This window comes from Anguilla anguilla, chromosome 4 (assembly GCF_013347855.1).
Source record: "Anguilla anguilla isolate fAngAng1 chromosome 4, fAngAng1.pri, whole genome shotgun sequence".
Classification (NCBI taxonomy): Eukaryota; Metazoa; Chordata; class Actinopteri; order Anguilliformes; family Anguillidae; genus Anguilla; species Anguilla anguilla.
In genome coordinates this window covers 42972000-42985147 of record NC_049204.1, presented here as the reverse complement: position 1 = coordinate 42985147, position 13148 = coordinate 42972000, and the positions used below count along the sequence as shown (strand labels likewise).

The 13148-nt window shown below is 41.3% G+C and overlaps 1 protein-coding gene across 2 annotated transcripts in view; it reads left to right on the top strand.

Moving 5' to 3' along the window:
• The window catches only part of adgrg2a (adhesion G protein-coupled receptor G2a), a 124238-nt gene that overhangs the window by 31960 nt on the left and 79130 nt on the right, over positions 1-13148 (top strand). For both annotated transcript variants that reach the window (XM_035416333.1, XM_035416332.1), the window contains exons 3-7: positions 1998-2585; positions 5060-5083; positions 7455-7499; positions 8234-8305; positions 10230-10277. In XM_035416333.1, the coding sequence (XP_035272224.1) occupies positions 1998-2585; positions 5060-5083; positions 7455-7499; positions 8234-8305; positions 10230-10277 (777 nt within the window). The remainder of the gene's footprint in view (positions 1-1997; positions 2586-5059; positions 5084-7454; positions 7500-8233; positions 8306-10229; positions 10278-13148) is intronic.

Genomic DNA, 13148 nt, shown 5'->3' with positions numbered 1-13148 from the left:
GTACTGTTGTCCTGACCCCCACGGACACCAAACAGACAGCACCTGTACTTATAACACTTTATCCCCTTGCACTATTGTTTATTGTTTACTGTTTACCGTTTGCACTATGTTTATGTTATGTTATGTCTGTTATGTTTTTATTGCACTATGTTTATCTTATTTTATTTATCTTATTTTATGTTCACTGTTATGCACCACCTGACCAAAACAAATTCCTCGTATGTGTAAACCTACTTGGCAATAAAACCCGATTCTGGTTCTGATTCTGATTCTGATTGTGATTGTCAGCTTGTGCAAAGATGGTGGCAAGGTGAGCAAGAGCTATTCAACAGGCAGCCTGGAGACCAAATATGGACCCACCACAGTGTTGCTCTTGGTCACACTGATCAATGAGATGTATCAAAAATAGTGACTATGTTCAAGTATATCTGCACAGTGTCTGCTGACATCCCACTCATGATGAAATGATGAGTAATGCATATTTTAAGGTGTCTATGTTGTTTATGTACATACAGTACATATTATGCATTTCTTAATAAGAGAACTCTGAGAATTGACATGTGACATATGCTCATATTTAAAGAGAGACTGGCCTCCATGAGGAATTAGTTGAGCACAGGGCATTCTGAGTTATTTGCATTATGAACCCCTGTGTAAAACATACAACATCCAATTATCATGGCTCCAGTTCCTGATGTCCAGTCTCCACCTGCTTCCCAGTGTTAGATCTCACCTGTGTTCTGTGCATTCCTTGTGTTTCGTGTCTTGTACTTGTTAATTGTTGTTGTTATTAGATAATTGTCTTCTCACATTCCGCATGCTTGCTGCTCTTCAGTTACTGTTTGCATGTGTTTTACTGTGCATTAAGTTCCTGGTTTTGTTAATTTCAGTGCTTGGTCCTAGCTGCTTGTCAGTCCTAGCCTGTGTGTAGATTTGTGTGTGATCCTTTCATGCTGCCTCACTTGTTGATTGGTTATTGCCAGTTAAAAGCCTCAGTGAAGACTTATTATTATTCCCATTACCTTCGTGTTGGTCTCTGCGCCTTGGTACTAATTCTTCTGTGAGCTATGAGTTTAATTGGCAAGACTACCCCCTCACGACTTAGTAGGAGACAACAAGGATGAGTGAAAAGCAGGTAGAAAAATCTACAAGCATTCACCTGTTTCAAAAGCTCTGTTGTAACAAACTGAATACTGTGTGCTGAGTCTTTCATGTTGACACAGCACAGTAATGAGAAGAACATTCCAGAAAGGTTATAGAAATAGAGATGATGAGATGACAGGAATGCAGTTTTGTTTTGTCACTGATGGTGAAGCACTAAAACCCAAATACCTGCAGTGCCTTTCTTTCACATACATACACCTACATCTTTCCCTTTCTCATATATATGTATCATTCTCTCTCTCTCCCTCTCCCCCTCCTTTTATCTTTTTGTTATGTACTGAGCTTAATGTGAATGGCTTAAACTATATAATTGTGCTCCAGCTCGATTGGCTCACCTTGGTTTTGTTCATTTACTCCTTTTTGAAGAGGTAGAACTTAGAGGCACACACGTTCCCACCACTATAACGTGATTGGTAACCCTTCTGCTGTCAGGAGTTGGCAGATTCCACAAAGATCTTCTTTACCCTTGTTCCTGAAAGAGAGTAGCCATGTATGGCTCTCCAAAACCAAGAGTTTCCTTGCAGTCTCTGAGGCCATCCAGTGAAAGGGCTGGGTAGTCCTAAAGATACCGCAGTCCCCCAGGTCCAGTCACTTTGAAGCCACTATGGCTCACTAGGGCCAGGGTTGAGTAGAACTTAGATTATATTAAAGTACATGTTATGTCAAATGAACTGGCTACAGGCTGTACTGTACTGTAATAATCACCATTCCTTTATGTGTGACTGCTGCACTACAACCACTACTTAATATAGAAACAATCTTAAAGAAGATATTTTGGAATATAAAATTTGCCTTTTTTCTCTTTCCTTCTTCCCCCTCTCCTTTCTCTGCAGGTGAAGGGTCGTTCCTGCGCGGATCGAAGGCGGTTTTTGCACGTGGTTGTGTCGACCACTGGATCCTAGCGGATCCACAGCGCATGCCTCAGTTGATGCAGATGACACTGTGTGTGGATGTGCGGCCACTGCACGCAGAGGGGGAGTGGACAGCCTTCACCTACAGCACACTGCCCGCACCCCACTACAGCTTGGCCCTGCAGGGTGACACCTACGGCCTGTACGTCTGGCTGCTGGGCGTCCAACACCATTTCCCCACCCACTTGGCGCCTCTTCGCTGGCATCATGTCTGCCTGCAGCACGATACGTACCGCCGAACCATGACCCTGGAGGTGGACGGGGAGGTGTTTGAGCGCACAGTCATCACCCGGGCCATCCCACCGGCTGGGGAACTAGTGCTGGGGTGCCGTAGCTGGGATGTGGCGCCGGCGAAGTGGGGAGCAGGGGGGGCAGAGCTCTATCTGTTCCGCATATGGGATGATGTGCGCAAGCATTTGGCCTGCGAAGACGGCAGCGTGGTTGGCTGGGACTCGCAGGACTGGCATGTGATCGGCATTTCCAGGTTTTCTGATGACATGCTCCTCTGCGGTAAGAAACCCCCACTTCCACCTCATGATGGCACCTCCCCCATATGCTGTCAATGCAGCAGCACATACGTACTTCAGCAGTGCTATTAAAATGTCACCTAAACAGTCAGTGTAATTACTTTAATAGCTTTGGCACGTCTGGAATTTGAAAAGCTCTCTCAACAGGAAATGCAGTCTTTTAAAGCCTGATCCTGACTCACACTCAACTATACACCCAGCCCCAGCAAAGTACATCTCCCAGCCCAGCCAGGGCTGCTGGGCAGCTCAACTGGTTATGGCACTCTTTTGTTCAATGAATAGACCCTGATAGCCAGTCTGTGTGTGCATGTGTACCTATGTGTTTGTCTGAGTGAGATGTAATCTAATTTATTGTAGTTTAAAATAGTATATTCTACATTATATTATATCTAGAAAGGAATCTGTGTGCTTCAGTTTGAGATTGAGTGTTAGCCTGTAGAGTGTGATATTAGAATACATGCTCTGGGTGTCACGCATAAAGGAGAGTAAGGATGGCAGCACAATATAGGATTATGCATATTTTATTCATTTGTACTTAAAAAAAAAAAATGTATCTTACCTGTACCTTTTTTACAGAAAAATTCACGATGACATACAGTTTGACCTGTAGCTTTTAATGTAACACACATGCTTCTCGCTTGTATCTGTAGGCAAGTGGTATTTTTACAGTATACAGTTCAGGTCATCTGGCCTAATGGATCCCATGTAAAAATCCCCTTTGCACAGATTCCAAATCTGGCCAATCCTCACCCATTTAGGGGCTGTTCTATTTAAGGCTCTATAACTCCTGATGTGAGCATCACAGAGACTTGGCTTAAATGAAGCAAGGCACTTGCACCATTTACAATACTAATTTAGAAAGGCCAATTAATAATCCCTGGGAATTTTTTCAAAATTCTTAAGGTTCTTAAGTGTCACATTCTAGTCATACATTTCAGTGTATATTGGGATGTATTTGAACCTTTTTCCTGACCAGCACACTGCTTTTGAAATGAGAAGTGCAGTGTTGAACACACTTCCTCATACACGGTCTCACAGATCACCATTTTCCATGCTGAAAGTGGCCCTTTGAAAAAAAAATGAAGGTATGCTTGCTGTAGTACTGATTATTTTTAATAGACAGCAAACCCAAATGCACGGAAACTCCCTTCCTGAACCAGGCAACATGTTCGTGGGCAGAACAATTGTATTCTTTCATCAGGACCGCACAGTAGTAGTTTACGGTTACTACTCTGAAATAAATCATACCCAAAGGGAGGTTGTAATGAGGTTTTTATTTGTTACATACTCTCCTGGGAAGAGAGATAGGTTTCAATGAACCTTAAATATATTAGTGTTCAGACCCCTTCATTTTTTCCACATTTTGTTACGTTACAGCCTTATTCTAAAATTGATTAAATTCATTTAACAATGCCAAGTGTCACGTCTGGAGGACACCAGGCACCACTCATCACCTGGCCAATACCATCCCTACAGTGAAGCATGGTGGTGGCAGCATCATGCTGTGGGAATGTTTTTCGGTGGCATGTCAGGGAGACTAGTCAGGATTGAGGGAAAGATGAATGCAGCAAAGTACAGAGAGACCCTTGATGAAAATCTGCGCCAGAGTGCTCAGGCCCTCAGACTGGGGCGAAGGTTCTCCTTCCAACAGGACAACGACCCTAAGCACACAGCCAAGACAATGCAGGATTGGATTCAGGACAAGTCTGTGAATGTCCTTGAGTGGCCCAGCCAGAGCTTTTACTTGAACCCAATCAAACATCTCTGGAGACACCTTAAAAATAGCTGTGCAGCAACACTCCCCATCCAACCTTGAAAGGATCTGCAGATAAGAACGGGAGAAATACCCCAAATACAAGTGTGCCTAGCTTGTAGCGGTATGTCCAAGAAGACCCGAGGCTGTAATCACTGTCAAAGGTGCCTCAACAAAGTACTGAGTAAAGGGTCTGAATACTTACGTAAATGTGATATTTCAGTTTTTTATTTTTAATAAATTTGCTAAAATTTATAAACCTGTTTTTGATTTGTCATTAAGGTGTGTAGATTGATGAGAATAAAAATGAATGTAATTCATTTTATAATAAGACTATAACGTAACAAAATGTGGAAAAAGTGAAGGGGTTTGAATACTTTCCGAATGCACTGTAAGTTAAAACATTTTTGTATTTGGTGTGAAAAAATCCACCAATCTGGGGCCTGCACGTTAATGTGGGTGTACCATTACAATGTGAAACCCAGTGAACCTTAGAGTAGGAAGAAGAGTAATGAGACTGGAACACGTTTTTCATCACAATGCAATAAATACAAACCGGCAGTCTATGGTATGAGGCTTAATGCACAAACTCGCTCAAGCTTTTCACTTAATCTGCCCAGAACTGAATAATTCTGTACTGTACTCTAATTCTGTAGCATAATACATTGTACTGTTTCATGTTGGCGTTGCGTTTGATCCCCTAGGCCAAAAACGGGCAAGACGGGAAGGTAAGACCTACCTGGTGGGAAGCAGGTGCATCTCTTAATGTGTGCGAGTGTGCTATGTATGTGTGTTTTATTAGGCTAGGACCACTTATTAAAAATCAGTAATTATCTGTAACTCCTTGTTATTCATAAGCACGATGACACATTTATAATATTTTCTGAACAAATTTTCTAAAGGCAAAATAATTAAAGCTGTGCACATGGGAGTCATTTTCAGTGTAATTAGTGAGGTAACCATCTAACACATCTGAAATAAGATATGCTGAAAAGCACTGACCAATATTTGCTTTGGTCTTGACCTCCATTGGTCTCAGTTGTAAGTCCATCAGATCTGAAGGATGGTGATTTCTACAGAGCAGTCCCTCTTCCCTCTACTGGGGTGTTGATATGTATATTTGGGAGCTAAGGGAAGAGTACCACCTACTGACCAACCAACATGTCCCACAGCAGGAACTCATTCACATCATTCATTACAGTCTATGGAGGTTATGATTTCATCTCATTTCTTCTGTTTCTTCTTTTAGCAGGATATCTCTTAATGTTATGAATGGATTATCATGAAACTTTGTGGAAAACTTGGTCTTAGGGCAAGGAATAACTGACTACACCGACTTTTCACACCAATTGGCCAAAGGGGGGCATGGCAATGGGTGTGGTTTTTCACAAAAAGGCATATAACAATTCACATAACACCACAAATTTTTGAAAGGTTGATTTAGGGCAAGGAAGAACTGATTAACTTTTCACACCCATTGCCCAAAGGAAAACTTGGTGTTGGGAGTGGCTTGTCACAAAAGTGCATGTCATTTCCAAACAGGTTTACACAATACCACAAAGGTTGCTCATGGAGCAAGGAAGAGCTGATTATCCTTTTACACCAGTAGCCAAAAAGGGGGTATGGCACCGGGCCTGGCTTCTCACAAAAAGTCATATAGCAAATGGATTCACATAACACCATGAAACCTTGTGCACCTCTCAGCATAGATAAGAGGAAAACCCTACATTATTAGCTCAATCAAACAAAATGGGGGTGCTGGGGAGCTTATTTCTGGCCACTAAACAAATATAGTGCTGATTGGCCATTGCAATAACCATCTAGAGTGGCTAGACTTTAAGTAGGCATAGCTCCAGCCCCATTTCAGATACAGTCATGAAAATGCATGTGTGAAGGTCATGGAAGAAATAGTTAACTTTTGGTGAATATCACATGTGGAACTGGCATATCTTGACAATTACATAGTGTTGCAGAGGTATGCACTCTACTGAATGCCATCTTCTAGTTTTCCTAAGGGGTTTCCCACCTCCAAAGTTTTAGCCAAACCCATACATACTTATCTTTAAGGGTTTGACATGGCAAGGGTCAAGGGTGGTATGATATAGCTTTTTAGGTCTCTGAAATGCCTTTCACTCATCACATCTTTTTAGGACCAGCACCTCTTGACTTGGTTGTTACATAAAAGTAAGATTGTTTTCAATAACTTACCTGATTAATTAAAGGTAAAATAAAAAGGTTAATTAAAAATGCACCTCAAGGACTCCAACTGGTTTCCAAATGTCATTCTCCAATTTGTCCAACCCATAATCCACTCAGGAATTTACAGTCAGACTAGTATAAATTTCAGGATTGTTGGGTGCTGATAGGAAAAGACACAGCTGTTTCCTAACCTAGTTTTAGCCTATGTGCACAGCATGTTTCCTTAATTTATAGAAAGTATCGTACTTCCTATCATGTCCTCGTGCTTCTGTGGTTTATAATTTCGTCTTCCAGCTTGCTTTATGCTTATGCTGATAATAATATTATCTCTATGCTCATATTGGCTGTAATATTGTCTCTGCTTATGTTATGGGGTAGAACTGTTACAAGTGTAGCTACTCAGCACAATAAGAGATATGATTAGCCCGCTGAGCTGAAGACCAATGGTCCTCAGCTAAGAGAACTAATCATCCTCTTATTTCTTGGCAAGGGGTGACATCACAGTCTGCAGCAGACATTTGTGTGCTATCTTACATTTACACTGGTTATAATTTTGTTTCTATACTAATGACGTCAGTACTGTTGTCTTTGTGTTTTATACAATGCTTGTACCAGTTATGACTCTGTGTTTTGTCTTGCAAATTATGCCTGGTGTGAAGATTTTGTACTGCTTAGTGCTGAGAATTTGTTTAAATTGGCTGAATACAATCGGTCCCACTAGGAACAGGCTATGTGCTATTTCATGATGACCTAACCCCCATGCTTGTTAACCAGGCTGTGTGTTAAAGGCCCTGGGAGTCCTTGTTCAGTGGTGTGTGGTAACATGTGGTAACATGACTGTGGGTGTGGGGTATCAGGCCTCTCAGTGACATGTCCGGATGATGATCCCTTCTCTTACAGCCTTGGCACCCATCGCTGGGCGGCTCTTCCCCTCACTCATGCCTGGTGAGCACAGGCAACCATGAGCTAGTGCCTCTCCTCTAATCTCCACAGTTGGATCTAATATGACAGTCTGAGTATTTTGATGCAGACTTTGGATTTCCATTTTATGTTCCCTTTAATGATATAGTAATAGCTGTGTAAGAGGCTATTTGTCTAGTGGCACTTTCTTTTAGTGTTACAATTAAGGTTGCCAGATTTACAATTTGTGAACCCTAAACACAAATTCTAAATTTTGGAGTAGGTGGTGGGGGAAATTTATGACAACAAGTGGAGAAACCACAAACCAGACAAATATTTTGAAAATGAGACATTCGAGTCTAGAACCAAGAATCTGGCAACCCTAGTTACAATACAAATTGCTGTATTGTAACTAGGCTAATGTTAAGCTAACATTATAATTTTTGATTACTAATGGATTTCTGTGCCTTCTTGGTGACATCGCAATTTTGTATTCCTGAGAGTTTTCTCCACTTCAGTATGTCGCTATGGATAAGAGTGTCTACCAAATTATTGCACTGTAAGGAGCAACTCTATAGGCACTGTGCCCAGAGTTGAGTGACACCTAAAGTGCTACTTCAGAGGACAGGAGGAGAATACTTGGTTCTGTCCTTCTTTGTTTGAACGTTTGAATAGTGACTTGGAGTGGCTTCTAAAACGGCAGTATGCTGTAGCAATGTGTGATATATGAATGTGGAGCCTAATAGTTTGTATTCCTAATTTGTATTATGTCTTCTTAGCAACAGCAGTCTCCCCTCCTTCTACAACCAAGCCGCCTGTCATATCAGTGGCTTCCGTTGTGACGCCGCCAGGTGAGTTTGGTTTTTAACTACCTGTATACTTTTTGTTGGACAGTGACTTAATTCTCGTAGCTCTGTTTAGCCACTTGCCTTTCTGCATGTTTGGATTTCTTCCTTTTTCAGCTGCAATATATTGGATTAGAGTAGTGCAAGGCCTGGTGCATTTAGCTGGGGCACAGTCGGTGTGCATTGGACATAACGTTGTACACACTTATTCTTTCAGCCCTAAGCCCTTCCCCCGCCAATGTAATTCACTGCCATGCAGTAGTGGCTCCAGAGTTCCAATCATGGTTTACTGGGGTGGGAGGAGTGGAGGGAGACATTGTGATCGTAGACCTGGGGGAAGGATGGGCGGGTTGGGGGAGGGGGGGGGGGGGGGGGGGGGGGGTGGGGGATTGCGACTGTGGACCGCGGGGAGGTGGGAGGGCAACTTTAAATTTTTGGTGTATTGCAACAACAAATTTGATCCGGGCTGCAAAAATGATCCTCAGCAATTTCTCTGGTTCAATGGGTTATTTTCCAGTCTGAAATATGATTGTATTAACAAATGGCTACACATGTCATCTAACTTGCATGCATTTAATGTTTTTAATAGAAAATAATAATAATAAATGTGATTTTATCCACGGAAATAGCTATACAAAAAGGCAAAAATAAATGTTGTGGTTGCGATCAGAATGAAATGTCACTGACAAAAACAATAAAAGTTTGTCCCTGGAGGTGGCGTTGCATAGCAAGTAGTGGGCATGATTCAATGTTAAGCATCACCACAATTTCTTACAGTAGTTCTATTGTTCATGGTAAAAGATGGAAAAAAGCGCACCGACTACTGTTACCTCAATTGCACCTTTGATATAGCCACTGTTATCTAGAAATTATTTAAGGAATATTGCAATAGAAAGGGTAGACCTATAGGTAAAGAGTCAGTGGTCCTCATTTCTGATATTTAACCATGTCTAACATAGCTTTTTAACTTGAATTTGCATAATAAAATTAACAAAAAAAAACACAGGCTTACATTTTCAGGAACCTCGGTGATATAGTGGTGTAAGTAGACTATTTAACAATTAGTTAGCTGCTCCACAAGCCAGCACAACGCTACTATAAATACAATGCACACAACACTTATACGCCGATATGCACTTATAGCTAGCCACCGCTACAGCATTTTCAGTAATATGGGAGCATGCAGATTGGAATCCTCTATGGAAAGCAACCTCACAGCGATCTTATCTATGATCAGTAGGCAGTGTTGTGCTTCACTTCGGGGTGCTTATTACACTCTTACAGCTAGTTTCCAGCCCAAACCACTGCAAAGAGAGCCAACTTTTTTCTTTTTTTTTGGTCAGTGACATTTCTTTCTGATGTCTACGATGGCGATTGCGACCACAACATTTATTTTGCCTTTTTGTATAGCTATTTCTGTGGATAAAATCACATTTATTATTATTATTATTATTATTATTATTATTATTATTTTCTGTTAAAAACATGAAATTCATATCCAGGGAGATAGCCAACTACTTTCAAGTTAGATGACATGTGTAGCCGTTTACGAATACGATCACATTTCAGGGTGGAAAATTACCCATTAAACCAGAGAAATTGCTGAGTTGTCTTCAAATTTTTATCGCCACAGAATGTATCAAGCTGGCAGTGTCGGCATAGCAAAGGACGCTGTAACGAAACTTTAAGTATGTCACAATGGCTATAACAGCTGTTTTAAAATGTCATTTTGTCACCCGGATCAAATTTGTTGTGGCAAATTTCTAGTGCTCCCTGTGCCACCTTATGGCCAATCACTTTCTCAGTGCAGCTTCAGCCACGCCCTCCACACCGTTCACAGCCTCAACCACAAGTGACATTTCCAAACAAGCTCTGATAAAAGCTGATATATTTACACTGCTTAAAAGCTGCTACCCCTTTTGTGTTTCAGAACCTCTTGTTGTGAAATGCAGCTTCTCTGAGTTCTGTGCTATACGAAGTAAGTTCGGAAACAAGCGTTCTTAAAATTTTACCCCAGGTGCTGATTTGCTTGTGATCATGCTCATTACTGCAACTACCTCTGTCAGTTCTGTCTAGGAATGTGCTTGGACTTGGGGGTGGGGGGGTGGGGGGTTGGGCACCTCAGAATCTGGAACCAACATAGGACTGGGGGCCGTGCTATCAGGCCAGTAAGTCATTGCCACGCAAATTCATTACAAAACAACAGTACATTTCTTCCATGAATTCCTCTGACCAAACATTACATTGCACACATTCCGATTGAAAACTGCACATCTCGCAACCAAAGTTTTGTCAGTTCTTGAGAGTACAGAAAAGCAAATGCTGTCCTTAAAAACATGTCATGTCATGAAACTGCTACTCCTCTTCACAGTCCATCAGTTAAATGGTAAATGGACTGCATTTATATAGCGCTTTTATCCAAAGTGCTTTACAATTGATGCCTCTCATTCACCAGAGCAGTTAGGGGTTAGGTGTCTTGCTCAGGGACACTTCGACACTCCCAGTGCGGGGATAGAACCGGCAACCTTCCGACTGCCAGACAACCGCTCTTACCTCCTGAGCCATGTCGCCCCTAGTAGCCCTGAGTTAAGCTCAAACAGTCATTCTGAAGAGGACCTTACATATGTAGCTTGTTCATATGCTGGCAGTATGTAAGTACTTGAATGACCAGAGATGGACATCCTGCCAACTGGTACTACTACTGCCGGTGTTAGTGCCATTAATGTTATAGGCCTATAGGCTAAACTCACAGGAGCAAGCAATGGAGTGGATGTGTAGTGCCTCTGTGTTTATCTCTGTGAAGTTGGCACCCCATGTGATCAGAACATGAACAAAAATTCATTTGTGCTGCGTTTGTGCCAATGTGTGCCGTAAAAATCATAATTTGTGCCGGTATGGTTTTTGATATATTTTACCGGTATGGTTTTTTGATATATTTCATATTATATGTTATGAGCTGTTACATCACTTTCCACCCCAAGTAACTACCAATTGCTCCAAAGTAGTCTCGGTTGTTTGTTCTACGTTTGCGCTGGGTTTGTGCCGATTTGTGCCATAAAAATCATAATTTGTGCCGGTATGGTTTTTGATATATTTTACATTATATTTTAGGAGCCGTGACGTCACTTTCCAAATTGCTCCAAAGTAGTCTCGGTTGTTTGTTCTACATTTGTGCTCATTTGTGCTGTTGAAAGAAACAAATGTGCTATTTTTATTCTTTAGATATTAAACATTACTTTTTTCACCAGTGACGTCATTTTCCACCCCATCATTGTCTAAATTGCTCCAAAGTAATCTCGTTAGTTTGTGCGGCATTTGTGCTGGTTTGTGCTGTATTTGTTTTGTTAAGTGCCATTATGTTCATTTAGATATGAAGTGTTTGATTATTAGCCATGACATCAACTTCCACCCCAACAAGCTCCGAATCGGCCCAAAGTGGTGTCATTCGTTTGTGCTGGGTTTGTGCTCATTTTTATCGTAAAAATTATTGTTTGTGTCGGTATGTAACAGTGCTGTTTGTGTCGGCATAAAATGGCATGGGAGAGCAACGTTGTAGGAATCCATATCCCCCAGACCCGCGTCGCTGCTCTCTGCTGTCAACTGGGGTCAGCCTTGTATGGGTTATTTGTGAATGATGAAACAAAGCTACCCCCATATCCTTGGGAACTGTGTGGGAAACACTAGGAACAAGTAAGCACTCCTTTCAGTGTAAAATATATTTTTTAAATCCTGAGTTCATTAATTCATTTGGGCGACTTTGATAGCATAGTCTACTTGATACTGGAGATCTACTGTACAGGAGATTACTGCCTCCCCTGAATAGTCAGCTAGATCTAAACACAAATGCTGTATTCAACATCTATTTTCGATCCGATCAGTCTGCGCAGATTTGCTGATTTGTATAACAACTGAAAGGGTTCGTTGTATGACAGAAAAGAAACCCTGTGATATAGTCTAATCTGCGCAGATCAAGAGAAATTGAACACGGCCAAAGAGTGCTCATGGTAAAAAAAACGAGGCTAATGAAATCAGGTCGTTGAACTGCTTGGACAGTGAGGATAGCTCTTCTTACCTTCTCTACTGACTCAGTGACAATATCTGTGAACGACTAAAACGACTTATTGTGAATAATTGAATGACTATTGAAAGTATCTTAGACATGATGATAAATATGCAAACATACATTTTGAGGGCACGTTCATGTAAACCAGATATGCGCAGATTGTGCGCAAGCAAGCTGATCTTCAGAACATTTGAAGAGGTTTGTTATAGGAAAAAAAGAAAACCATAATTTAATGATTAGCTCATTTGTGCACAACGCTGCCAGTGATGAGAATAGCTACGCAGCACAAACGATGCAGACTTGGAGGTAGATTACCTAGCTAGGAACCTAGCTGAGAGGCTGGATGATTATTCACAAGTCAAAAGGTTTAGGCTACTATCTCAAAAAGAATACCGACACAAACAATAATTTTTACGGCACAAATGAGCACAAACCCAGCACAAACTAATGACATCACTTTGGGCCGATTCGGAGCTTGTTGGGGTGGAAGATGACGTCAATAAAAATGTTTCATATCTAAATGAACATAACGGCACTTAACAAAACAAATACAGCACAAACGCAGCACAAACGAACAAGATTACTTTGGAGTGATTTGGACAACGATGGAGTGGAAAATAACGTCACTGGTGAAAAAAGTAACGTTTAATATCTAAAGAATGAAAATAGCACATTTGTGTCTTTCCACGGCACAAATGAGCACAAACATAGAACAAACGACGAGACTACTTTGGAGCAATTTGGAGTTACTTGGGGTGGAAAGTGACATCACAGCTCTTAAAATAT